Source organism: Pyrgilauda ruficollis, unplaced genomic scaffold, assembly GCF_017590135.1.
Source record: "Pyrgilauda ruficollis isolate IOZ18807 unplaced genomic scaffold, ASM1759013v1 scaffold136, whole genome shotgun sequence".
NCBI classification, from domain to species: Eukaryota; Metazoa; Chordata; class Aves; order Passeriformes; family Passeridae; genus Pyrgilauda; species Pyrgilauda ruficollis.
This window is the reverse complement of record NW_024512099.1, coordinates 351783-379592: the sequence shown is the minus strand read 5'-3', so window position 1 is coordinate 379592 and position 27810 is coordinate 351783. Positions and strand designations below refer to the sequence as shown.

Sequence of the window (27810 nt, the reverse complement as noted above, 5' to 3'; positions counted from 1 at the left end):
CTTGCCCAACCTACACCAGAACGCTGCAGTGCATGGTTAACACCACAACACACCATCCAAACCTCACACAGCTCTGGAAACAACCCTGGAACCCTGAGAGCTGCAACTACAGCCCCACTGATCCTACAGGAATGCAAGGGTGTCACAACAGGTAAGTTGCTCTTTCCTGCCATCCAGCAGCTCCATCCACACCCAAATATTTTATTTTCAGGCTCAAACTCATTCCATCAAACCACGGTCACAAAGCACATGAACACCAAACACCAGGTTTCTGCAAGGCAAGTGTTTTATCTGAGAAGAAGTTTGATTCACAAGCAGTTCCCAGTGTGACACAGGTTGGTTTGTTCACATCCACAAACACCAGTGCACATGCACTTTGCTCTTTGCTCAGACCTAGATCTTTCAGCCATCAGCTGCAATCCCACATTCTACTGTTCCACTTTTCCACTGCTTTAGTTCTTTTCCACTGCTTTAGCTCTGTTAAGTTTTATAACCGACTGTGACACATTGATTCAAAGGAAGCAAAAGTTTTTCACTATTTGTATCATATTTACAGAGAGCCAAGTGCATTGTTTTAAACCAATTACAACATCAAATTTTAAACTTAATTAAATATTTATAGCACAACCATTTAAAGTTGAGAAAAGTCTAGCTATATCTGAGCAATTTTGAATATAATATTTTAGTATTAGTCATGCCAACCATCTGAAGTCTGAATATTCAGGTCATTCTTACCCAAATCTTCTAATTCATGTTTGTGGGACTGCACTTACTTTTACTCTCCTTGCCACTTCCATTAAAACCCCCCAGAGTCACTGATGTATTCTAGCTCAGATTGTGCACCAGTATCTTTGCTGAACACTTTTCTCCCCAAATTCCCACTGCCTGTGTTTTCTTTAAAAATAAAGCAGTAAGGAATAATAAAACCCCTTACAAATCCATCAGATTTGACACTGCTCCTTCCATAACCCAGTGGTGGCACAACAGACCAGCTTTGCCCACTGCACTCATTTTCTAAAACTGAAAATACATCAAGCACCAGCCCACCCAGCAGCCACAGGTGCTTCTTCTCACCCAGCCACAGAGGCTCCCTCCCACATTTTGCTGTCTTTTTATAAAGTTATTTAAATATGTTACTATTGTAGTACAACACACTAAAATATCACACTAAAATGATGAAATGCTAATATCAACTTTGAGTGGTAATAACCTACTTCTGAATGTACAGTTAATTACCAAGGAACTAAACATCCTTCTAGAAAACACCTCTGGAATTTCAGTTATTATAGCAAGGGAAAAATGAATGTGAGTAAATTACATTAAATTTAAAATAAATATTAGAAATATTATTAATTACATCTGTTTGCCAAATGCAGCCAAAGGGCCTTGTCTGCTCATTAAATTAAACAGAGAATGTTTTCAGATTCACAGAATCTGACTGAAATTTTGGATTAGGACATTTGACAGGGAAAAGAAAAGGAAAGGAAAGGGAAATAGAAGACCATGGAAATATCCGTGGGGAAAGGGCTGGGAACAGACAGAAAACAAAACCAGAACTAACAAGGGCAGACACAAGAAGTTATTTCCAGCACCACTGTCCCACACCTGCAGCTCTCCATAACAAAGTGCTGCTGGAGCAGCAGCAGGACTGGGAAGATGCTGCTGTGGAACAACTGTGGGAGCACAGCAGCCCCGAGGTGAGAGAGCAAGGGCAGGCTGACTGTCGTGCTGCTCTCCAGGCCAGCGGAGCCTTGGCAAACAGTGCAGCCCCTTCCTCCAGCAGGGAGGAATCTGTGCAGGGAAACTAGTGCCCAAGTTAAAGATTACACAGCTGCTCTTAGTTAGTGAGGCTCAAAGTGCATTAAACCTTCCCCATGTCAGGTGTTTTACCATCAATTCTGAGTTTGTAGTACTTGGGATGAGCAGGGGCCGCTCATTCCTAGGGGACTGTGTCAGAATTTCTCAAATTACCTGGTTACTTCAGAAGTTTCCTCATCATGTTTAGGGTAGAGCCCCTGTACCCTGTCCCAAAATGGTTCCAGTGGTTGATGTAATTAAAGAGCTGATACAACTTGTTCCGTTTGTCAAATCCTGGAGCTTTGGGTATTTTACTGTGATAGGCAGAGAAAAAAGAGCTGCTGAACCCCCCAAACATTCCAGCAATGGCCAGCTCAAATTCTGAATGGCCATAGAAGCAGGCAGGGTCAAATATAATCGGCCCAGAGTCGTCCTCAGCCACATTGCCTGCCCACAGGTCCCCGTGCAGGAGAGCAGGAACAATCTCCACGTCACAGAACATTTCAGGAATCTTTGGCTGAAAAAGCATAAACAGACATGTAACAAGACTTTTGAAGAAAATAATAAATAAAATAAAGTAGTGTAGCATGTTAGAGCCTGAGGTGGCCAAATGCTGCCTGTGTTCAGCCCTCATGGACATTGATGGCAACATGAACAAGCCAGTGATAAATGTTCTGGATTGCTCTCGACAGAGCTCAGCAAAGCATTTAATTCACAGTCTAGTATCAACACCTGGTACTGATGTATTGTTTCTAGACATGGATACTTTTGGCTGTCATGAGAAATACAATTTCATTTAAATTAAAAAGTTTCAATGGCAAAAAGGACTGCAGTAGCATCTGGACCAATGAACAGAAGAGAGGGGGAACATCCCTGGTGTTCCCTGAGTGCTGCATGGAACATGGCCTGAACCATCCTCAGCGTGGGCCAGGTAAAATGCAAATCTGTCCAGCAGAATTTCACCTACTTCATAACACCAAGCTCTAGGATTTACCATATTATTATTATTACTAGCTGTATTCTCAGAAATAAATGTTAATGCTGAATTACAGGGTTTATTTTTTCCCCACTATCTGTAAAATTGAAAGAGTAACAGGAACTCTGTTCAGCTGACAGTGTTGCTGGACCCACTGTGAAGCTCATCCAGACCCTGCTCTTCATTCCAAGCTGGGTAAATCCCTTATGAAACACCTTTACAATCCCACTGATACACATTTTCTGAAACTCTAGAAAACAGATTTAAAACATGGTTCATACTTTTAGCTGTGACCAGAGTTCTCTGGCTTCTCTGTCTCCATAATCTTTTTCAATCAAATCCAGCTGAGCCTGGAGTCGGTGACGGATGAAGAAGGATGGCCAGTCACTCTGCCACTCATTCACCTGGAAAATACAGCACAGGCTTATCACACAATTTTAACACACATTCATTCAGTGTTAATAAGAGAGATCCAGTTAAAACATTCAGTGCTGACACAATGGCCTGGACAATGTCAGTGTGACCAATGCACAGCAACATCAGATGTTTTGTTTTGGGAGTGCTGCTCCCCACCACACCTCGGTGAGGCTCTCTTTAATATACATTGAGATTCTGGCTATTTTCATTCATTCCCATTTTTTTAATGTATTTTAGCAGGAGAGTTTCTGGTGAGATCATTTCATTTGTTCAATGTCCTGTTTCAAATCTTTCTGGAAATGCAGAAGTATTCATTCATTTTTACTGGGTAACACATTTCTAATTTGCTGAAAAGCTGTACTTAGCAAAGAGTTTGAGATACTGAAGGTTCATTCAGTTGTTGTAGAATGAAATCCTGACACATGCCAAGCCAGAAAATGGTGGAATTATCTCCAAGAGCCCTTTCCAATGTCTCATGAGACATTATATGATAAGGCTCTCCAAGATCCATATAGTAGGAGTTAATAAAAACCAAGATATGGTATGTGAAGGGACACTGATTTTTTAAAATATCACCAAGCTAAAGAACCACCACTTCACTCCAAATTCTCACTGAACCCACCATGCCTGCTGGCCACAGTACCAGGGAACAGGCATGGAACAGGGAAAGTAAAGCTGTGGTCAGAAAGCTGCAGACAAATGGAGCAAGCTCAGGTATGAGGAGTTTACAGACCCCTGCCAGTGCCTGTTGGCTCTCACAGCTGTGGAACAGAACCATACCTGTGGGATGTAACCACAGCAAGTGGCTGTGTGGAATCCAAACTTATCCACAAACTGGGCCTCGGAGTGACCAGCTCCTTTTCCTACAGAACAAAATAAATATTAGGGGATTTGAGATCTTTACATGCTAAAGTTTGCAAACACAGAACTTAAGGCAGGAAAAATAACTTTAAGCAATAAGTTACACTTATTTCATGGCAACAACCATGAAATCTGCTCTTCTGGCACTTGGACATGTTGTCATTAAATGTAGCTTGGGTTTGATTCACAGATTATTTGGGACCTGCCAGTAATTTGGCCTTCACTCAAAAATAATGGATTATAATTTGTCCACCCCTAAGGGTCAGACCCAGTCCACTCTGAAGTCATGGGAACAATACAGATACAGACCGGCACTTCAAATTTTAACAGTACCAACTCAAAAATTAATTCTTTATATAGCTGATTTCTTTTCATTTATGCTTTAATTCATTTTGAAGAGCAGCAATTTTTGAATATTTTGGTACTTATTAGAGTTCAAAAATGTAATCCCAAGCATCTTTAAAGGGGAGCTTATTCCTGCATTTACTAAGGGACAGTATTCTGTAATCAATTAATTATCTAAACCAACAACAAGCAAAAAATGGGATTTCTGTAAGCTCAAGAACATTTTAAGAGAGCACATGACAGTGAAGCAGAGTCCAAATTGTCAGTTTGACTTAGGAAAGTTGAAAGCAATGCTGCACCACAGCCAAAGGAATCGTTTCCTTTTTGGTTTAGTACATTACATCAATGCTTTACCAATTGTGCTTCCCTCAGTTCTCAGCTTCTCTCCAAGTTTCTGGTTATGAAGATGAAGCTCTGCTATCTGCTCCCCCAGCTTTGAAGAGTATCTGTAGGATCAAACAAACCAAAATGAAATTGAAACAAGTGAACAATTATACAGAAGAAAACCCCTCAATTAAATATGACCAAGACTATTTTTGGCAAACGTAGAACCTTAATCAATTTCTCAAGCACCTAACAGGGAGCAAATGACTTGATAACAGCTCTGAAGACAGAGATAATACAACAAACACACTAAATGCTCTTGCAAGAAAGGTAAAGAGAACACAAGGTAGTATAAACAGAAAGGGCAGGAGGATGGTGTGCTCCTCCTTATCAGCCCCACTATCAGCAGAGAACAGAACGTGCTATCTCCTGCTGGGCTTCACCCTTCCAAATCAGCTGAACAGCAGCTGAAAGGTAAGTCTGAAAAAGAGCCATAGGCAGGGGTTGAGTCGAGGCTGCCTAATGCTGAAGGCAGACAACTAAAAACCAGTTAAATATTCCACAGGTATCTTAACAGGAGTTTCAAGGATGGAAATGAACTTCTTCTCCATGCCCAGAATGGGGGAGAAATGATGGATTTAAAATTGCAACCAGAAGGACTAAGGTTAGACATTGGAAAATCCTTTCTAAGAACAGTGGGATGGATTAGAATAACCTGTTTGTGGAGGCTGTGGAATTGCCATTATTGTCCCAAATAGAATAGATGGGTTGGACAAGCAGATGCCAGAAGAGCCATAGGAATGACACTGTTTCCAGATGGAGGCCTGGAACACAGCAGTGCTCCTGAAAATCTGTTTTCAGCAACACATGACTCCCGAATTCCATGTTCAGGTTGGCTGAAATGCAGATTCATGTCATCTTAACTTAATCATGGCTTAGATCATACTGGAAGATTCTACAGAGACAAGCAGAGGTTTCAAAGACCAAAGCAGCCTGTAAGGTTAAAGAAACCTGTTGGGCTGGGAAAAGCAATTCCAGTAAAAAATCTCATGAGAGAACGATGAGACAAACTCAGCTGTGATTAAATTCAGTGCAGCAGCACCTCAGCACACGTGGAGCAGCACACAAATGAGCAGTGACAGCCATTTCTAATGCAGGAAAAGCAAAATATGGACAAGGAGTGTGTACACACATATACAGATATGTACACACACATACAAATAAATATTTTAATATGTACACAGAGAAACACAGATCTCAACAGAGAGAAGCTCTGTCTCTGAGAGAATAAAGCAACTCTGCTCATGAAGTTTCCTGGATGACTGTAAAACATTTAAAAAAAATGTGTCCCAAAACTCAGCAAAAAGAGATGCATGGACATACTTGTTGAGGTGCTTCATCTTTAGGTACTCCATGGCAAACATGGCTCCTCCTCCAGGCAGGTCAATCACTTTGATGGGCTGAGGCACTCTCACGATATTGGTTTTCTGAATGGCTTCCAAACTTGCCATTTCCCCTTCAAACATTTTCCTAGCCTGTCAAGGAATAAGAATATTCTTGAGCTAAACTATGGATGTCTCCAAGCACTTTTGACAAAGTGGCAAAGAGTTAATTCCTCTTGATAAAAGGAGAGAGCTGCAGTAAGGCTTCAGTCCACACAGGAAGACTTAAGGGCCTTAACCCTAACTTCTTTTTTTTTTTTTTTTCCAAAATTCATTCCAGGGTTGTAGGATATGTCACATTACACCCTGATTTCCAGCTGCTTATGAAGACCCCAAACTACCTGAATGCAACAGCACCTCTGAGGATAATCTGGCCACTGCTAAATGAGGTAACATTGAGCTCTTAAATTGGTTTTTCTTTCCCCAAAAGCCACTGGATGGAGATGACAGCACAAATGCTCAGCATGTGCTCTGTATTTTTGAAGCAAAGGTGCTGTTTTTCACGGCAGTTTAGGATGATTTTGATATAGATAAAGCAAATTTCTGCTGCACTGTGGTGTTAGAAAAAGCAATTGAGTATTCACTTAGTAGTAGAGAAGTCAAGAGCTTGGCTTGAGAAGCTGCAAGAGTTTTACTTTTAGAAATCCCAAAAGCAATGGGGATGTTTGAAATTTCTGTAGCTTTAAAGATAATACGTACATTTTAGCACTGGCCCCTGTTTGTGCCCTCCCATTATCAATCCTCCCAACTGGAACATGAAAAGGAATGCAGTGAATGCAAAGTCAGCTCTGGGCTTTTCCAAACTCCAAGAACCACAGTAACAGCTTTGTGCTTGGCCTCCTTTTAAACAGCAATTACAGCTCATTCCTGCTGTTGAGGGTTATCACATTGCATTACACTGCATTTCACACTAACCAAACCTGCTACATTAATTCTGGATATAAAATACACACAGCTTTAAAAGGAAAACTCAGAACTGAAACAGTTATGTATTATTAACGACCAGCTGCTTTTAAAATAAAAAGCTATCTCTATGCAATCATAAGATCTGCTGGCATTGACCTGAGGTTTGTGGTTGATTTTCACAAACACCCGTCCTCTGTCTGTCTCATACGTTTGGCCTTGGCTGATGCATCCTCCCCCAGAGCTCCCCAGCGCCTTCAGAAGGTTGGTGTTCAGCTCTGCCTTCAGGATCTTCTCCATGGTCATTTCCAGGCTGCTGCAGCCGCTCCTCTGCTAAACCTGCTGCGAAACAGGATTAAAGGTCTGGGTCCTTCTGCCACTGTCACTCTGCGATGAGGTAGGAAGGGCCACCCACCACAGAAAAAAAAATTTAAAGAACACAGCTAAAAAAATAGCTCAGCCAGAGAGAATGTTTCAAAATGCTTTGCTTGCCGTGGGCTTTTATAGCTATACATGAAAAATAAAATTCTTTATAAATATTTGCTACAATAAACTGGAGAAATTAATTCTAGGAGAGGTGGGTCCTGGGGCCTCTCAGCGGTGCTGGAGCTGCTGGTATTTGTAGTTTGGAGCCGCTCTAAAGCTCCGGGATCGCCTGAGGAAGAGCGGTTTTAGGCCGATCCACTAGAGGGAAGCTGAAGGCAGCCCCAGGAATGGCCACAGGCGCTGTATCGGGGGCATTTGGTGTGAAACCCAAAGCTTCAGCCCAAAGGGATGTGATTAAATCCGTTAATCGGCCTTGCGGGGTGCGGGGAGGAGGACGAGCCAGGCGGGGATCCCTGCGGAAATTCCTGCCGGCGCGGACAGTGCCGAAGGGACGGGGAGATCCCGGCCGGGCTGCGGGACAGGACCTGCGGGCACAGCGCGGGTGAGCGGCACCCCCGGGGCCCGGTGTGAGGGGAGGCTGCTCCCGGTGTGAGGGAATGGTTCCTGCAGCGATGAAGGGCTGCTCCCGGTGTGAGGGGGGCTGCTCCCGGTGTGAGGGAATGGCTCCTGCAGCGATGAAGGGCTGCTCCCGGGCGGAGGGGGGCTGCTCCCGGTGTGAGGGGGGCTGCTCCCGGTGTGAGGGAATGGTTCCTGCAGCGATGAAGGGCTGCTCCCAGTGTGAGGGGAGGCTGCGCCCGGTGTGAGGGGATTGTTCCTGCAGTGATGGAAAGCTGTTCCCGGTGTGAAGGGAGGCCGCTCCTGCAGTGAGGGGCGGCTGTTCCGGCTGTAAGGAGATGCTGTTCCCGCCGGGATGGGGGGCAATTCCCGGTGTTATGGGAACAGGTGCTCCCGGTCTGAGGGGATGCTGTTCCCAGTGTTATGAGGCGCTGCTCCCGGTATGGGGGAACCTGTTCCCGGTGCTATGGGAACAGGTGCTCCCGGTGTGAGGGGAGGCTGTTCCCGCCGGAAGGGGGGCCTGTTCCCGCTGTGAGGGATGCTGTTCCCGGTGTTATGAGGGGCTGTTCCCGGTGCTATGGGAACAGGTGCTCCCGCTGTGAGGGGAGGCTGTTCCCGGTGTCATGAGGGGCTGTTCCCGGTGTTATGAGGGCCTGTTCCCTCTGTGAGGGATGCTGTTCCCGGTGTTATGAGGGGCTGTTCCCGGTGCTATGGGAACAGGTGCTCCCGCTGTGAGGGGAGGCTGTTCCCGGTGTCATGAGGGGCTGTTCCCGGTGTTATGAGGGGCTGTTCCCGGGGTCATGAGGGGCTGTTCCCGCTGTGAGGAGCCAATTCCCGGTGTGACAGGAGTCTGACGCTGTTCCCCTCTCCGCACAAGCGTCCCGTGGCCCTCCAGCCTCGAACACACGGATTCCTGTTTAATGGCAGTGCACACTCCATGTAAGTACCACACTGACAAAAATTAGAACGTAAGTCTTATTTTAGAGCTTCCTCACCGCAGAAATGGTGCTTTGGGATGAATGACACATCCAATTCCACTGAAAGGACGTGACATTCTGCTGCTGGATTTTCATACCGTGTTTTAGTTTCTGATGTGCACAACACCATTGGTTTCACTGTTTTGTGTGGTTTTATACAGGGGATAAATACCATTAGATTCAACTCTAAATTCCATGTGAATTACTAATACAAATAAAAGAAAATTCTGTATTTTTTGCAAACGATTAAAAATATAAAAATGAGTTATAGGTCTGCATATTCAGGCAGAGGTATTTAAAATGCATTAAACACAATGAATATATATTAAACAAAATTAAAGTGTGTTCAATACAATAAAATGTATTAAATATACTTAACAATGTATTTATGATTGTTAAATTCTACCAATAGTGTGACAAATTCTGTAGTGCTACAACTGTGCATTTGAATTCCTTGTGAAGTTCCCTCAGTAACTTTTAAGGACAAACTTCACTAAGTTAAAAGTGGATCTATAATTATTATGCACATGCACAACAAGGTTTAGTGTATGTAATTAATTTGAGAAATTGTTTTGTATGTTTTTTAATACTTTGGGGAATTAATTTGTAGGTTAAATAGTTTCCTATAAGAATAAATTTCATTTCATACCACTTTATGAGAAAGTTCTAGGAGACAAATGCCACAGACACTATGGTGAAAGACAGAGGACTTGAAGAACACTATTTAAAAAAAAAAAAAATTGAATGTTTCTGGAAAATAAATCCTTTCTTCAGATTCTTTAGAAGTGGTTTCTTTAACTGGGGAGGGTTGGCTTTATCTTCCTTTAGAAGAACGTGAAGAACAATATACATGAATTAGATACCATGAATGTGAACTCAGCCTTTAAGTGTCACACAAGGCTTCTGATACAACACGTGTCTACAAAATTGTTACCTGAAAGGTGGAAGAAAAACTCAGGCCAAGTCTTTAATGTGTGAGGGGACTGTGTGACTCCTCTTCCTCAGTAATTGGTGCAGCTTCGTCCCAGTTTCCTACCAGCGTTGCCACTGCTGTGAGAGACCACCAAGGCTCTGTGATGTTCCTCCTGGGTCAGCATTGTGAGTGTAAAAATTCCGGCCAGGAAGGTGCCAGAGTAGTGCCGGGCCTGGAGCAATCAGTGCATCAGCTTAAAGAAAAGTGCCACCAGAAGCAGTCTGCTCTCAGGGAAAGCCCAACCCGCAACCCCCGTGCGGTGGAAGAATTCCTGTGGGCTCCGTCCCCGGGTACGAGCAGGCTCTGCCCTGAGCTGAGCGTGCCGGGGGAGCTCCGGGAGACGCCGGGATGGAGCTGCGGGATGTTGAAACTGCCTCTCCAGTGCGGACTCGGACAGGGCTGCCTGCGCTCCGCGGGGCTAACCCTGCATCGGAGACACCCAGACCCGCCCAGTCCGGGAGTTGCATGAGCGGTTCTGTGCCATGCACACGGCTACCTTGGATCATTTCTTCCAAATTATACCCTTGGCCTCCATTGGCAGCCTGGTCCCTTTCTGTGATATGCAGGAGGAATGCCTGGCTGGAGGGAGCATTTCCACGGATGTGTGTCCGTCCCCAAGGCCAGAGTCTCTGTTGCTCCTGCCAGCCACGATAAACACAAGGTGAGGACAGGCTGGGGCAGCACTCGGGGCTCCTGGTAACGCCTGCAGCAATCCCACATGGAGTAAGTAAAGCCTGGGGCCCTAGCCGGGCAGAAGCTTTAAATAAAGCAAAGGGTTTGTTATTTCACATTCCCCAGTCTCTGGGCTGCCCGAGGAAACTAAATCTCATAAAGATGCAATGTGATTATTCCATTCTATACGCATAAATGAGTACCCAAAGAATACTAAAGCAGCTGGTCTGTGCAGAGCTCGGGGGCTGCACCGAAAAGCCGCGGCCACCTCCCAGCAGAGCTGGTCACAACTGGAGACACCGCGGAAGGCACAGAGCGAGCACGGGAAAGGAGGCGAACGCACGGGAGGGATGGGGAGCAGCGGGCGCTGGTGTGAGCGCACCCAGTCTGGGCTGCAGCCCCGTGCACTCATGGAAACATCCGCCCTGGAAGGGGCCTCACCAGGCTGTGGGGTCCATCCTCTTGCTCCAAGTAAAATTACTGTTTAAGTCCAGGGCCTTGGGACCCGAGAATTTCCACTTTTCAAGACGTATTTGTCATGCTGGTGGTAGGGTTTGGGGGGAACCCCTATTTTAGCGCGTTCCAACCGCAACTGCTGTGTTTTCACTAGTTTGATGTGAAAGCTTTTACCAAACAGTCCTTTGGAGCTGGGAGGGGCCCGGGCCATCCATCCTCACCGGCCCAGCGGTCAGTCCCGGTCCGTCCTGGTTCGTTCCGGGCGGTCAGTCCCGGTCTATTCCCGGCACTCCCGCCGCCATTCCCGCGGCGCTCGAGTACTCGGCGCTCCTCCCGCCGGCGGCTGGATGGGCTCTGCGCTCGGCAGCGGTGCCTGGCAGGGCCGGAAGCAGAGGCCGGCCTGTCCGCCTCGGCCCGGCGGGACTCGGCCGGACTCGGCTCCGCTCAGCCCGGCTCGGGCGGGTTCGGCTCAGCTCGGCCCGGCTCGGCTCCGGCGGGCTCGCTGGACTGGGCCCGACTCGGGCGGGTTTAACTCGGCCCGGCTCGGTTCGGGCTCCCGCGGCGGGGCTGAGGCGGGCGGGCGCCGCCATGGTGTGAGGGGCGGGGGCGAAGGGGCCGAGCCGGAGCCATGAACCTGCTCCCGGCCAACCCGCACGGCAACGGGCTGCTCTACGCCGGCTTCAACCAGGACCACGGTGAGGCTGCGGGCCCGGGGAGCCGGGTGGTGCCGCGGAGGGGCGGCGGTGCAGAGCCGGGGCCGGGCTGGGCTGGGCCGGGGCTGCCGCGGCTCCCGAGCCATCCCTGCGGGTCCCGCTTGCGTCCCGGCGCTGCTGCTGCCTTGGGGATGCCCGAGGTGCGGCGGCTGCAGCGGCTGGACGGAGCCGGGAAGGCCGCTGGCAGCGGGAGCGTTTCGTGGTTCTCCCGTTGTTTAGCGCTGTGCGGTCGGGTCTGTGCCCAGCGCTTCGCAGAGTTGAATGGGTGGGTGAGGGGACAGGGAACAGACCAGCACCAGGACCCGGCTTGCCGGGGCTTGCTGCGCTTGGCTGCTCGCCGTGTGTGGCTCCTCAAAGCCTGTGCTGCAGGGGCTTCTTTGGGAGCTGCTCACAGCTCAGCCCTTTCTCACTCTAACTACTCCACATTCAAATGAGTGGTGTAACTGCTTTTTTCGTTCTTTTTACCTGGTTTGTGTTTGAAAAACTGTGGTTAACTCTACTAATCACACTGGCAGGCAAGCACTGATACAACAGCCCCTTGGCTGTGCATCCTTGGCTTATCTTTTCCCTTTGTTAGAGGGGAAGGCCTGCTCCAGAAACAGGGTACATGTTCCTCATCCTGCTTTGGCAAGACAAAAATAGCACCAGTCTGATGAGTAAGTGTCGTTTTTGTGGAATAAGGAGTAGAAGCTCATCATTTTGCAACATCCTTTTGCCTTAACAAATAATATTCTTGCTTAAGACACTCTTGCAGCCTCTGTCGTTGTAGACTGCAGCTCATGTACCTGTTGCTGATGCTGTTGAAGTCGTGTGTAAGCATGAATTATTCTGTTGATTTTAGTCAGACGTCTCTGGTGACATCTTGGCAATAGCACATGAAGCAGGTAATGAGGTGAGAGCATCTTGGCAGCTCTCTTCCTCCTGTCCCATAGATGTGAAAGGAATACATAGTTTGTTTCTTAGCAGCTCTGCACTTATTTTCATCTTGCCTCTCCAACAGAGATGGAAAAAGATTTTTGAGTATGAGGTAATTTCAGATCTGCAGGGTCTGTAATGGAGCAGTGATATTTGGTTCTTGGCCTGTAGAGCTGTGTAAGAAGAAAAGTTTCTCTTTTATTGCAAAATGCCTTTAGATCATAATTTTAGTGTAAAATTTGTTTGTTACAAAGGCTTCCTTAATTCCATAGCAATAAATGCAAGATATCCCCCTTTTTGGAATATCACATCCAAAGCACCTGAAGGAATTTGTCTTGGCAATCTGTGAGCTGCCAGTATTCATGTCCCATCCCACCTCACCTGGCCAGGCAATTGAGTGATGACAAAAAACATGAAGAAAAAACACAATTGGCTTTTGTTTGGCAGCTCCTGGAGCTGCTCCTGTTAGGAACGATGACGCTGCACTGCAGGTAACTCAGTGACCTTTTATGAGTTTAGGGCTCCTGTAAAGTGCTGAAGGGCAGGTGATGTTTGGCCACCTGAAGGAGAGCAGAGGGGAGGGAAAGCTCCCTGCTTCCTTCTTGCTTCTGCCAGGAATAGAACGTGAGTCACTGGAGTGCTGAAGCTCACAAGTGTGGGTGTCTGCATGTGCTGCCACAATAACCTAATTTCTCCTAATTTCAATAATTTAAGACTGGCCGATCCCACAAGGATGGGAGAACAGGAGGAACCATCTAAGAAGTCTCTCTGGGGCTGAGTCTCCCTGACTGGCAAGTGATGAAGCGGCTGTGGTTGTTCTGCCATGGGCCTCCCTTGCTCTGACTTGAGTGATGCTAGTTTTCTATCAGGCACCTTTGCTACTTTTGGGCTTTAAATTAAAAAACAAAGAAACAATGTAACACAAGGAAATTGAAGTTGTCAGTTGTTTGAAGTCAGAATATTCTGATTTTATCTTCTTAATTTGGAGACTGTGAGCTCCTGATTTCAGATCCTTTCCTAATGCTTGGAGAAGGACACTAACGTGCTTTTCAGAAATGAAGAGACAAAACATCATTATAAATGGCCATAGCTGTAAATTGCTGACAGATTTCTCTTTTGTCACTGTTGCAGCCTAAAGCTACTTTGAAAGCTGAGCTGTGGGTTTGTTTTGGTGTGGAAGCACTTGACTTAAGTATTTACTCTTCTCCAGTGGGCTGGAATGCTTTGTGGGACCCCACAGTGTTGGTAGGGTCCTGTGCTCTTGGCTTTACACAGCATTTATGGTGCCAAGGAAAACCACCATGGCAGAACTGTGCTGGACATTGTCACTTCCCTGTGCTCCACTGCTGCCACTGTGGGACCTCACACCCCAGAGCCTGCAGGTTTCTCTGTCCCCTTCAGCCTGTGGCATCTGCTGGGCTGGTCCTTCATTTAACCCTTCCTTTTCCTGCAGATTTGGAGGAACAAAACTCACTCTGGTCTCACTGGCACTGGTGGCAAAAAGCATTTTTACTGTAGGAACAAGCACAACTATGGATCAGGGCAATAACTCTGTAATCATTACGTTTTTTAAAAAAGTATCTGAGTTATCTGTTGTCAGTGGCTTTTCAATTCATCTGTCCCTTCTTGAAAAGAGAGGTGCACTTTTGTGGAAGGAAGTGAACCTAAGGAATTGTTCCCTCCTCTGTCAGCCCCTTCCAGCTCTCACATGGCTGTAGCCGTCACATTTGTGATTCCAGTGGAGCAGAAATCAGTCAGATGGGAATCACCAAGCTTCAAAGCTATTCTGTAATCTGGAACTGAAGCAGGAGCAGGAATCTTCCTGTAGGGTTTTCTTCTCTTGTTTGACTCAGGGGTTGCCGTTGCTGAGAGCTTCATATCTCTGTGGGTAGTGATCGACCACATGGGGAATTTCACTGTTACTCACATCCCCACGTTCTGCTGTGTGTCTTCAGTTAAAAATGTGGATATTCCCAAGGCATTAAAGCAGCCCACGTCTTACTCACGAGGTTGGTCCTGCAGAAAGCTGTAGTGGTGCTGCAGAAAGTGTAAAGTGTGTGTTTGATTGCATCAGGAATGCTGCATTTGGGTTGTTAGGAGCTTCTGGGATCAGCACTTCTCAAACCTTACAGCACTTTCTTACTGGGAACTGCTTCAGCATCCCTTCCCTTTGACTTCCCTGGAAATACAGTATGGGAGTAGAAAACTGTTGCTGAAAATAATTATATGGATCAGCTGTGAGGAACAGATCAGTTCTATCCTGTAAAGCAGTGCTTTATGTAGAGGGAAAGGTTTCCATTGCAGTTTGCTCCCTGGCTGTCCCAGTGCTGGGAGATCACTGCAGCTCACACTTACACACCCAGCTGCCAGAGCAAATCACTGCCGAGCGGGGAGGGAGGGTTCATATCAAACCCTATTGCAATATGGTTGCTAATCCTGCTACAATTAATACATTCACAATATCTACTTTGTGTGTGTGTTTATCTATGTAAACAAGAACTTTTGGACAGGGTGCAGTTGTACCTGAGAGTCTTTCGGGTTAAGGGCATAGGTTTTTGTGTTTTGTTTTCTTCCCCCACACGCCCTGTGATGGTTGGAGTATCAAGTTTGGGGAAGGGTTGTGTTTAGACAGAGCTCCTCAGCTTTTATTTGAGGGGTTCAAATCATTGCAGTACATAAGAATAGAACCAGAGTAACTGGAACTTACATTCCAGTACCAGATCCAGAGATCTTTAACTGGATTTTTGGTACAGCACACACAAATTGTGAGCAGCCAGCCTGTCATCAGGCTGCTGCCAGTGTCAGCAGCTTCTTGGTGATTATCATTGCTCTGACTTCACAGTGGCATTGCTTTGTACCAGTGCCTGTGTTCACCTGTTAGCAGGGCAAGGAGCAGGACAAGGGACTGGCAGCTCAATGGATTCCACTAAAGAAGCACATGCACACTTCTATATGAAGAAGTAACTACAATTATTTTTCAGAGAGTTTTAATCTGGCTTCTGCTTATGTCCTGGGTTGGACTTCAGCTATTGGCATGTAATTATTGGCATGGTACAGCAGTCAGCTCTCGTTAGCACAGTTGGAGAAGCTGTTTGATGAGCACTGTGCTCTGGAAACATCCACAGCATGTTGCGGTGTGATGTTGGTACACTCCAATAACAGCAGAGTCATAATCATGAGGTGAATTTGGATCTATTAAGAAAGGAGGGAGCTCATTTCATAACCGTTGGACCATAAGCATTAAGATGCTGGTTTCCTGCACTCTGATGCATGGTACAGGATCCAGGTGGGTAGGGAATTGGTTTCCTTTCCTTCTATTGTTTCTTACCTGCCTAAAACCAATACCAGGATATTTATACCAGGCCAGTGTAGAGGACAGCTCTGGAAGATTTCCACTTGCCATCACTAAGAGAGCCTGTGAGTGCTCTTCAGCTTGAGTGTAACCATGCAGTCGTTGAGCAATGCTTTCCTAACCCTCTGGCTCTTGCTTCCTTCTTGAGTGTATCTGGCAATTACTATATATGCGTATATATATGTGCTTTTTACCACAGGATGCTTTGCATGTGGAATGGAAAATGGATTCCGAGTTTATAATGCAGATCCACTCAAAGAAAAAGAGAAACAAGGTAAAACACTTACTTATTACACCATGCTGCTCTGTGTTGGAAGCTCAGCCTTCTCATTTTTTCCTGACTGATTCTTGCTCAGCTTTCACTCTTCCATCCCTGGAAGGCTTTGAATAAAGCCTCAGGAAAGGCAGCTCCTGCTGCTCCCACAGGGACTCTCACTCGTGCCATTGCCGGGTCAAAAGTCTCCCTGCTGTTAATTTGCACAGTTGGCTGATGAGGAATTTGTCTCAGCTTCTGGCAGAGTTGTGTTTGCTGCTGCTAATGTTTGTAGCCTGTGTAGGAGAGGCATTTCCTGGGTATTTATGAGCAGGAGGAGTCACTCCCTGCAGCCATCAGAAGTTGTTCTGTTCATGTGTGCTGATCTGGATGATCCAGTGTGGCAGTAAGACTCCAGGCTTTTTCCTGGAGATCTCAGTGTAACATTTCTCATACTCAAGAGTATTGTCTGCAGGAGCACTGAGAGGTCAGACCTCTAATGCTCTAAATCTTACCTTCTATGTATGCTTTAAAAATCTGGGAGGATCTTAATGTGGTAAAGCTACTCCTGTGTCTTAACAGAAGTCAGTAGATGAGCTGTGTTAACAGTGGAGCTTTTAATCAGAAAGCAAACAAAACTGAGTCAAAATACGGGAAACTGAAACTGAGCCATGTCATTCTAATCCTAAATATAGGAAGTGAGCTGCTAAACAGGTTTCCCAGCACTTTCAGCCTGTGGTGAGAAAAGGGATTTAATAAGAGGAAAAATGTACTTAAACTAACAATTGATACAAACTCAGGCACACTCTCACTTGCTACCACTGTAAGGATTTTAGTCACTGTTCACATGGCCAAAGCTGACAAACTATTTTCTGCTCCTAACAGTAAATTCTTCCATAAGCAACATGCCTTGGGACTATCACTTGTGACAGTGTGCTCAAAGAGTCAGAATTAGCCTGAAATCCTGTAGAGTTCCTTGTGAAAACTCTCCCTGCCAGTAGCTCTGGATGGAGATGCTTGCAGGACTTCGTGGTGAAAAGTTTGTTGTGAGTCAGATTGCCTTTTCCCTGTGGATTCTGGGCTCTCACTGAACTGGCTGTGTAGGCACACACAGATCCTGTTCATTGTTCGTGTAGGTTTAAACCTGCCCAAGACACTCCCAGCTGGAGCTTGTCCATTTGATTTTCTCTGTAACCCAGTATGAAACCAAATCTTGTTGCAACCCCTGTCTTACATCCACAAGTTCCAAGAAATTCCCGTCCAAGCAATGACTCAGTGCTCTAACACAGATTCAGAACACACTACACATTCTTAAATTGTTTCAGGTTGTCCCTTGTAAATACTGTAGACCTTTTTGTCACAGTGATAACACCTCTTCCTAGCAGAATGTGCTGTCCTGCTTTAAATGCTTTTATGGAGTCAGAAGGAGGATCTGGTGCAGAAAGGGGCAGTGTTCAAGTACAACTGTTCAGGAAGGAAACACAGCACTCTGAAGTGCTGTTGAAGAAACCACAAGGGCTTGTATGAAATCCAAGGCTTTACTGCTCCAGTATGAAGAACTTTCAAGGAATCCACATTCTCTGGTTTTTAGGGCAGCCAGGGTAGGAAGATGCTTTCTCAGCTTCCTGAGAAATGTGCTGGATAACACAAGCTTTTTTTGTAACAGTGGTAAAAATTAGATGGCAATTTAACCAGTTCTGACACTTTCAAATGAAATACTTGTCTTGCAGAGTTTCTAGAAGGTGGTGTCGGCCATGTGGAAATGTTGTTTCGTTGCAACTATTTAGCACTAGTAGGTGGAGGAAAAAAGCCGAAGTACCCACCCAACAAAGGTGAGCTGGAGGGGTGGACCCTGCACAGGCCTGCCTTGGCCCTGTGTGACTGCCAGAGAGTCCCACAGCAGGGCCTGAGCTGATGTCCTGAAGGTCGGGTGAAGGGGATGCTGCTGCAGGTTTAAGTCACCGTGGTGCAGTGAGTTGCATCACTGCTGGTGCAGTGCTGACAGGCTGGTACCTGCAGGGACTGCTCTCCAGGGCCTGCTGACCTTCTCACACTGAGCTCTGCAAGGAGCAGGGAGCTCCCTGCCTGGCAAGCTTTGTAGGAAAATGTACTGCTCTTTTCAACTGCTGCATTAGTTCTTCCATAACCCTCAGAGCAAACAAAAAATAATAATAATGCTTTTTTTTTAGAATGATATGTCTTTTTTGTCAGTTTTTGTGGTTGTAGTTGACCAGCTCCTGCATGCACAAGTTCTAGTGTGAGGGGGTTGATATGTAGTGCCTCAGTGCCTTCTGGTTAGCAGAATACCTGTCTGTAGCTGCTTAACCATTGGGTGAACCTCTTGATCAGATTGCTGGGGAGCTGCAAGTTGTTACAAGGGAGCTGTGCATCTTTGAATATGCCTTGATTGTCTAATGCAATCTCTGCACTGTTCTAGTCATGATCTGGGATGACCTGAAGAAGAAAACTGTCATTGAGATAGAGTTTTCCACAGAAGTCAAAGCAGTGAAGCTGCGAAGAGACAGGTAGGTACAGCAGAGGGGTCCAGACACCCAGCTTGGCTCTGTGCCCCTACTCACTTCCAGCTGCTTGTACAAAGCAAAAGATCCTGCTGTAGCACCAGCAGGTGAAACAGGCTTCTGGGGCCAGGGTGTTAGGTGTAAACAGGCCACAGTTTAACTATACTGCTCTGTGAAGCCTTGGTGAAAAGCCTACAAGACCTCCTGATCCCCTAATGTAGGGAAATATTCTCCTGTGGCTCCTGCTGGTTTTCTAGGTATGGAGGGGAGTGAAGAAAATTCCAGCAGATCCCTGGAGCAAGAGCAGCTGTGAACAGCTGGAGTCTGTGTATGCGTGGGTGGAGGGGCTGGATAAAAGTGCTTTGCAGGCTTATCATTGCGTGGCTGCTGCAAGGCTGGGAGTCTCTTGTGGGGGAGGGCAGGAAGAATGTGGCTGTTAAATCACATGAAAGTCTTTGCAGGTCTGAATGAATGTTTGTGACCCTGTTTTATCCACCCTGGAACTTCTGGTCTGTTTCAGAATTGTGGTTGTCTTGGACTCGATGATTAAAGTTTTCACCTTCACACACAATCCCCACCAGCTGCACGTCTTTGAAACCTGCTACAACCCTAAAGGTTAGTTGTATGTGTGGGCTGGACAATGGAAGCAAGTTTATTGTATTCTTGACGTGCCATTTATCTTCAGCTGCCTCAGTCAGTCCTTTAGAAGTCATTAAACACTTACTGCACTGCAGTCATGTCCTTTGGAGATGCTTTTGTGTTTATAGAATGGTTATTAGAATTTATAAATACTTGGCCCAGGAAAGCTGTTTCCTGTACTCATGTTATAGATGTGATTTCTGAAGAGCTGTATGCTTTCTTCTGTAAAGAACCTGTATTTTTACTGGAAGGTTAATTATAAACACAAATTTCAGTAAAGTGCATCATTTCTCTTTCCTAATAGAGCTGGAGGTGCTGAGCAAACTCTTCTCTCCTGTTAAAAAGAGCCCAGTGAGCAAACTGATTCTGTTCATTTTAAACAGCAAGGCCTGGCTGTGGCTGTTGTTGAGCCCAGGGGAGGGGCTCGGGCTCATTCAGTGATGGCAGCAGGAGCAGAGGGAGCTGCTGGAGGGCTCTGCAGGGCTGCCAGGGGCTTGGAGGAGTGTCAGCAAGGGTGGAGCAAACACTTCTTGGTAGTGCTGCTCGTGGAACAAGGGGTGCAGGCAGGGCTTGGTTGGTGGAGAGGATCAGCTCGGGTGTCAGGAGGGTGTTTTCTCCACCACATTACACAGGGTTGGAATCCCCATCTCTGAGGGTTTTCATGCCTGCCTGCAGCAAACATGGAATTGCTGTCATGGAATTCCAGCCTGGATGCAGCTCCAGCAGCCTGACTGACTGACAGGCAGGGGATGCAGGAGGAGGAGGTTTTTTCTTGTGCTGAGGTTTCAGGAATTCACTTGGCACCCACAGAACACCTGGGATTGGTGTGATTTACCTTAAACATGACAAAGAAAAAGGTGCTAGTGCTGTAAGAATCAAGTTCAAACACAAATTATTAATAGTTTCACTGATGGAGCAGAAGCTCAGATGTCATTTTTGATAAACTCTTACCCTTTCTGAGCTGCTAAGGAGACCTTTTAACTTCTTAAAATGGTTTTGATGTAATGGACTGACTGGGCTGATCTGCAAAACCACCCAGATTCTGGATAACCACAGCTGGATTACATTGAAATAAAGTGATGAGAGCAAATTAAAATTATGCTACTCTGCTTAACTGGGCTCTGCACTCATGGACAGCTGATGTTTTGGGACTAGCAATTAATGTAATGGCACTAGCCATAAAATGAGATTCTGATTTACTCCATGGGTATTTGCTTATCCTGAAATTATCAATATTTTAGAAACTTACATTGGAAAAGTTGATTAGGTAATGGAAATGATCCCATTGGGGTTTTTGTTTTTTTTTTTCTTTTCTTTTTTTTTTTTTTTTTTTTTTTTTGTCTTTCAGGTCTCTGTGTCCTTTGTCCAAATAGTAATAACTCTCTTCTTGCATTTCCTGGAACACACACTGGGCACGTGCAGATTGTGGATCTGGCTAACACAGAGAAGCCTCCTGTGGACATCCCAGCTCACGAAGGAGTCTTGAGCTGTATTGCTTTAAACCTGCAGGGAACAAGAATTGCAACAGCATCAGAAAAAGTAAGAATGCTGTCCCCTGCCTCTGAGTTATTGTGTGTTCTAGTGTAGTGAGATAAAATAGCCAAGTCACATCCTTTGGAGGAAAGACAGAGAAATACCTGCTGGGAAAATCTGCCCCTGAACTGTGCACTCTCAGGCTTTATCTTCCCTGCTCCTCTGGGATGCCGACAGCCAAGGGCTGTGCCTGAGGTGGTATTTGTTTTAGCTGGCTGTAGCAGTGATTCTTCAGTGACATTTGAACACAACTTGGCCCAAGAAGTTGATGTCTTTGATGTGTTCTTCAAGATTAAAAAAAAAAAAAAACGGCGCTGGGGGGGAGCTTATTTGAATTCTTCACCTTTATTATTTTCTGCTTAAATTCACTCCAAACCCACTGGCTAAAGAAATACTTGTAGATAGTTCAGTTGTACTGGTGGGCTCTGTTCTGCTCTGGCTCAGCCCCTGTTACAGAGCAGGACAGGATGGGCTGCCCCCTCACACAGAAAGGGCCGCATGGTCCATGGGGATGAAGAGACAAGACAGTGACAAGAACACAAAGTCAGGGTGCAGATCCCCTGTGCTGGGCTGAGGCAGAGAGGCAAACATCACAGAGCTGCCTTCTCCCTGGGACCACAGGGAGAGCTGCCAGGACATTTGTCTCCCCAGGGAATGTCAGGCAGATGGACCCATCTCCCTGAGGCAAGCACAGCTCTTGCTGCCTTCTTCCACTCAGCTGAAATCAGTTTCTTAAGGACAAGCCAAATTAATCCAAGGAGTCTCTGTTTCACATAGTTTCTACTGCCCAGCCTGTCACTCAAACAGTTTAAAAAAAGAAAATGTATCCCAAGTCTCTCTTAAGCTTAATGATTTCATGTCTTCTAAACAGAGTTCTAAAAGCTGCCAACTCCATTGCTAAATAGAGCCATTATCTGCTGCATTTGTATTAAACATTCCTTGTTTTGCATAGAGAAAAAGTTCAAGCAGCTTTTATTTTCCAACTGAACTAGAAGTCTGAGCACAGTCAGCAAACATCTCAAGCCTGTCTCTTAAATCAAAACTAAGCTATGTTTACCAAGTCTTTCTCTGCTGGGTAGTTACTTCCTGGTGTGTGACTGGAGGGCTGCCTCTGTTAACCAGGTGTGTAACAGGAGCTGCAGGTGGTGATGCACAGCCCAGTGTACACCCAGTCTTCATCAGAGGAAAGCAGCACTGATTTGTTGGTCACTTTGAGACACCCTGGCTTGTTCTGCAGCTCTGGCTCCAGCTGAAGGAGTTTCCCAGTGCAGTGTTCTATCACCTGACTGGGTGGTGCCTCAAATTTGGATCAATACAGATCATGAGCATGTGGTAACTGATTCTTCTGAGTTATGTCAACTGAACCAGTTTTAAGACAAGACCAGCCACAGCTTGATTATACTTAGTGGGACAGAATTGCACAGCAGCAGTGAAAAGTGCCGTAGAACTGAGGGGAGCATGGCAGAAGGGACCCACGGATCCTGGGCACACTGTACACCAGCCAGTGTCTGCAAACCAGGGCCAGGGCTGCAGCAGTGCCTTAGAACTGAACTAAAAGAGACTTCCTGAGTCACTAAGTGACAAGATTGTACCCTAAAGCATTATAACATTGTGGTGGGGTTGTGTGGGGAAACTAGTGTTCTTCCCCAAAATTAAGAAAGGTTTGCAAATCTAACAAAAAGAAAACCCCAGCAGTGGGTGCAGGGGCATGCTGGTCAGACAAAATTTTAGGATGCATTCACAGATGTAGAGACAGTCTTCTGCCTTTCCTAATACAATGCTTGATTCCTTTCCAAGGGGACCCTCATAAGAATATTTGATACTTCATCAGGGCATTTAATCCAGGAGCTACGTCGAGGATCACAAGCAGCCAATATATACTGGTACGTTCAGCTGCCTCTGTGCCATCGGTGGGTCTGGCTGTGCTGAGCCCCTCAGCCAGCACAGGATGGCTGTGGTACCCTGGCTGCCTCTTCGCTGCTGGGAGGAGAGGCAGGAGCTGGGAGCTCTGTGAGGCCTGGCACAGGCTGCAGGACCAGGGACAGAGCTGTGGCTGGTGCCAGGCTGACTCTGCTCAACCCAGGTGGGAGCTGGGGGATGCTGAACTTCCCACTGACACCCAGGGAGTGCCCTGATGCACTGCAGCACTGCTCAGGGAGACTGGGGCGAGCTCAGGGGCAAGGGGACCTTTATCCCCACATCCTGCTGGGCAGGAGAGCACCCAGGGCACAGGTGTGACTGTCCCAGGAGCAGGGAAACCCTCTGCCCATGAAAACTCCTATTCCTGTGCTGAGCCCCGCTGTGGGGTAGCAGCTGGACATTCTGCCCACCCCTCAGAGCACAGCTCGTGCATTTCCTTCCAGCAGTGTCAGTGACCCACCCAGTGGTGTCCATGGCAGGGCTGCCCCTGCAGGCCCTGTTCTGAGAGTGCCTGTTCATCCCTGGCAGCCCTGGCTGGGGGCAGCCCCTGCTCCTCCTGAGCAGCTGTTACCTGCCAGGCTGGCACAACTGCAGCAGCAGAACTGTCTGTGCCAGGGCTGTGGGTCTGTCCCAGCAGAAATCCTGCAGCTGTCTGTGTTCTCTGCAGTATTAACTTCAACCAGGATGCTTCCCTCATCTGCGTCTCCAGTGACCACGGCACAGTCCACATTTTTGCTGCAGAAGATCCCAAAAGGAATAAGCAGTCAAGGTAGGAGTGGAGCCATTCCGAAGCCCTGGGGGTGGGAGGGGTCCTCGAGCTTTGAATTGCATTGAGAACACTGGCCATGTCACTCAGTAGCAAAATCTCTACACTGCTGAAGGTGGAAAAATTTATCTGCTGGACTGACATGAAGATGCAGATTTAGTAATCTCTGGTAATTGCCAAGTTCCTGCTGTCCTTTGAGGGGCTGTAGCATTTCACTAGAGAGTCAGTGTAGGTTTTAGTGGACCTTAGGATGAACATATGTTGTGGCCACTTTGTTCTACTACAAATCAATCTTTCTGGCAGTTTTTGCAGTCACTTAAAGCCAGCAAGGTAGTTGTAGTGTCTCCCTTCCTGCAAGGGGAAATCACTCAGGTTATCTGATTCTTACTCAAATAAAAAGCCAGTAAAAAATCAAGTGAAACATGCACCTTGTTCAGTCACTGCAGCAGCTCTGAATCCACCCTAGTCAACACCTTACCAAACTGTTAACGTCTTTTTTTTGTTTTCTCTTTCAGTTTGGCCTCTGCCACCTTTCTCCCCAAATACTTCAGTTCCAAATGGAGTTTTTCCAAATTCCAGGTTCCCTCAGGCTCTCCGTGCATTTGTGCCTTTGGAACAGAGCCAAATGCTGTCATAGGTGAGTGATGGAGGTATCCCCAGCTTCTGGCTGGAGAACCAGGCTTTGAACTCTGCTGGCTCGGAGGGAAGGGGTGCTCTGCTGGGACAGGCCTGAGTGTCCCTGTCACCCCAGAGCTCTGGCTGCTCCCACTGCCCACGGAGGGAGGCACGAGGCTGGCACAGCACAGGGCTGGCAGGGCTGGTGGCCCGTGGGTCCCCCCAGAACACCTCTGTGAGTCTGAAGGGCAGCTTACACTGGAGCTGGAGCAAAGGAAAGCACCTCTGGCACAGCCCCCTGACCCTGCTTGTTTGTGTTGCAGCAATATGTGCAGATGGCAGCTACTACAAGTTCTTATTCAACCAAAAAGGGGAATGCTCAAGGGATGTGTACGCTCAGTTCCTAGAAATGACGGATGACAAGCTTTGACTGAGGGGAGGGGAGTGCACGGCTCACAGCACTGCCTCGGCCACCCCGCGCCTTTGGGGGACAGTATCTGAGTGTCCAGCACTGATCCAGAAGTTCAGCAGAGCTCATGGAGAAGCCTGGCTCAACATGATCACAAGCAGCTCTGAAGTAGTGGACTACATATGTTTGTTCTCATTTCTGCAAGTATTCATCATTAAAATCTCTTTGGGTTACTGTCACCAACTCAAGTTTTCAAGATGTGGCTTTCGACAAGCTTGTGCCTATTGGGTTTCTCTTTAGTCTAAACTGTGACATGACTGTAGCTCCAACAAGAGTGCCTGCCACAGGGAAAGCTCTGCAGGGGCTGTCCACACCTTCAGCTGGCTTTAGGAAAAGGGATGTGAAACCAGAAGATTTTAGGCATTGCTTTACTTCCACTGCATGGCTGGGAGCAGGGAACGCTCTGGGTCCTGCTTTCTCCACCAGGAGTCCTGCCTCCTCCCTCCCCTGGCACAGCTGAGGCAACAGAGAAGGTGACGAGTATGGAGCAAGGGACACCTGTAGATCAAGTCCTGCTTGTCCTCTGACCTGGGCTCAGGGCTGGGTGGTGGTGGTCGTGTGGCCCTGCCAGTGCTGCTTCAGGTGAGGGATCAGCATTGCTTGTCCAAGGTGCCAAACTCTGTGAAGCAGCTGGAGGCACCTCTGGGTAAGGGCTGGCCCAGCTCCCCTCTCCTGTGTGAGCACAGCAAGCACCCAGGGCTCCTGTAGTTGTAGAGCTGATTCCTTCAATAATGCAACAGTTGGTACTGGTGTGACAGCTGTGCAACTGCTGCCAAACTGCTGCAGCTGGGAGGCTGGAGAGGCCATGGCCATGTCCAGCACAAGAACTGAACAAGGTGGCAGGAAGTTCCATGTCTGCAATGGCTTTAAACTTGCAAACTTGTCTTTTTTTTTTCCCTTTGAGCTGTCACATACTATTGCTGCTGGCCCAGGGACAGGTAGGTTAGACTGAACCCACTGACTTGTACACTCTTCCCCAAAAATTCTTACCCTATTTCCTGCTGACCTAAGGCACAAGCTCCTAACCCAGAACCTGAGGTAGCCCCAAATTTGGCATCTGTGGCACTAAACACTGGGGCAGGAAGGTCTTGCTTTCTGAAAGCTAATTTCACAGATGCTTCAGCCCTGACACTCTGTGACTTCAGTTGCAAACTCTAACTTTGACAAGTCCCTTTTAGTGTCATGTAACCTACTAAGGACTAACTTACCATGTTGATGTCAAGGTTGCATGTTGCTTTTATGCGTATTTAACCACAGGAATTGTTTTGCACACTTATTTGTAATATGTTATTTCTTTTAAATAAAAGTGACTAACTTTGCTGTATTCACTGATGGTCACAGCCATGGTTTCCATTGCTCCAGGCTGGGGAAATAAACATGTGAGTCAATACTGGTGGCTGGTGAAGGACAGGAGCTGAATCTGCTGCATGAGGAAGGGACAGAAGCACGTGAGCCACTGCCTGGGACAGGCACCTTGCTGTCTGTCCCAGTGCAAACCAGTTCTTGTTCAGCACTTACCTCACCATTCCCCCCGTGCTGGGCTGGACCAGCAGAAGGAGCTGGGGCTCATCTCCTGGAGAAGCTGCAGAGGGCTCCCCAAGGGCCATGTAAATCCTCTCCCTGTGCAGCTGGAGCTGCTCCTGATCCCAGCACCAGGAAACTCCTGCCCCAACAGCTCTGCTGAGCCTCAGCTGCTGCTGTACCCCCTGGCCTCCTGTCCCCGTTATCCTAGAGCTGACAAGAGCCAACAAACACATTCCTGGGGGAGATTTAAACTTTTCTAAACATGTCAAATTTTCCCTAAACCTCTGCTCCAACGTGGCAGCAGGAATGAAAATAACACACCTGTGCAGGCAGGCAGCAGTGCTGCAGTAAGCCTGGAATGCCCTAACACACCTCAGGTGTCTTGTGCTACCTGCAGATGGATGTGATCAGGTACAGCTGTTTCACAGGGATCAAATCCAGCACAGGATTGAGCCTTCCCAGCTGGTGCTGCCTCCAGGTTGCTCGGGCAGTGCTTCAGCGCTTCGCTCGCTCGCACTCCTGTGGATGAACGTAGGCAGGGTTTGCACAGCTCTACAATCAATGGAACAGTGCTCAGTCAGTCACTCTGGGGAAAAGGAACGGTGCCTTGAGGGCTGTGGGCCCTGTACCTGGCACTGATGGACTGGGGGTGCCACGTGGCCACAGGAAAGCAGAGAGCTCCCACAGCAGGAGTAAACCACGGCTGCTCCTGGAACACAAACCATTGGCACCAGCAGCTGCTCCTAAAGTACAGGGATTAGCAGTTCCTTTTGTATTAAAAACTAACTCAACGCCTTCTCTTCCCATTTTGCCATCTCTCTCCACAGTACCTGTGTCACAGTTCAGAATCCTGACAGGAAAACTAATGAGTCAGTGCACTCAATTCTGCAGTAATTCCAGGTATCTGCCAGCAGAAACTGTGGAATACGAGGATTGCTTTCAGAACCTTTAGGTAGTCACAATAAAGGAGAAAATACAAGATTAATCAGTGCAGTTGGAGATGTGAGACATGACAGTTCTTACAGACATGGGGCAGAAGGGCTGTGCTGGACACAGCAGCCGCAGTGCCACCAGGCTGGGGCTGGGTCACTCTGCTCTGCCTGCCCCTGGGGCAGAGGAACAGTGACACCACTGCCTCCATGGTAAGCGATTTTCTTCTTCTTCCCCAAGGACTGTGTTTATTCAGACCATGCAGACCGTGCTTTCTGTTCAAGGAACAGGCTCTGCCCATTCAGCTCCAAACACCACAACCCTGCCCAGCAGTTCCACAGCCATCCAAGGCCTGGGGAGTCGGGTTTCTCCCCAGCTCCTGAAAGCATCACCATGAAAACCTGACCCAGCTTCCAGCAAAGTTTTCCTGGTCCTTGAAAGCATTTCCCCAACTGCTGAGAAACAGAGACTGTAACCAGTGCAGGAAAAGGGGATCAACACCAAGCCCACATTCATGACAGTGATTCCAGAAAGTGCCATCTCCTAAAACTTACTTACAGAACAATGCTCCATCTAA

General features: G+C 47.2%; 2 protein-coding genes across 3 annotated transcripts; one reads left to right on the top strand and one right to left on the bottom strand.

The window, feature by feature from the left end:
• Window positions 1-268: 268 nt before the first annotated feature.
• FN3K (fructosamine 3 kinase) lies at window positions 269-8034 on the bottom strand. Its single transcript, XM_041459485.1, has 6 exons — window positions 7225-8034; window positions 6104-6255; window positions 4751-4842; window positions 3971-4053; window positions 3055-3177; window positions 269-2314 (listed from the first exon to the last, which is right to left on the bottom strand). The coding sequence occupies exons 1-6, from the start codon at window positions 7369-7371 to the stop codon at window positions 1976-1978; spliced, it is 936 nt and encodes a 311-aa protein (XP_041315419.1). The 5' UTR covers window positions 7372-8034; the 3' UTR covers window positions 269-1975.
• A 3427-nt stretch (window positions 8035-11461) lies between these two features.
• WDR45B (WD repeat domain 45B) lies at window positions 11462-26103 on the top strand. 2 transcript variants are annotated; one of them, XM_041459475.1, is made up of 10 exons: window positions 11462-11780; window positions 16265-16339; window positions 18049-18150; window positions 18756-18843; window positions 19358-19452; window positions 20825-21015; window positions 22807-22892; window positions 23597-23698; window positions 24211-24332; window positions 24634-26103. In XM_041459475.1, exons 1-10 carry the CDS (start codon window positions 11714-11716, stop codon window positions 24738-24740), a joined length of 1035 nt encoding a protein of 344 aa, XP_041315409.1. In that variant the 5' UTR covers window positions 11462-11713; the 3' UTR covers window positions 24741-26103. The 2 variants fall into 2 exon arrangements, with proteins under 2 accessions (XP_041315409.1, XP_041315410.1); XM_041459476.1 differs by lacking the exon at window positions 16265-16339 and having other exon boundaries at window positions 11481-11780.
• The last annotated feature ends 1707 nt before the right edge of the window (window positions 26104-27810 follow it).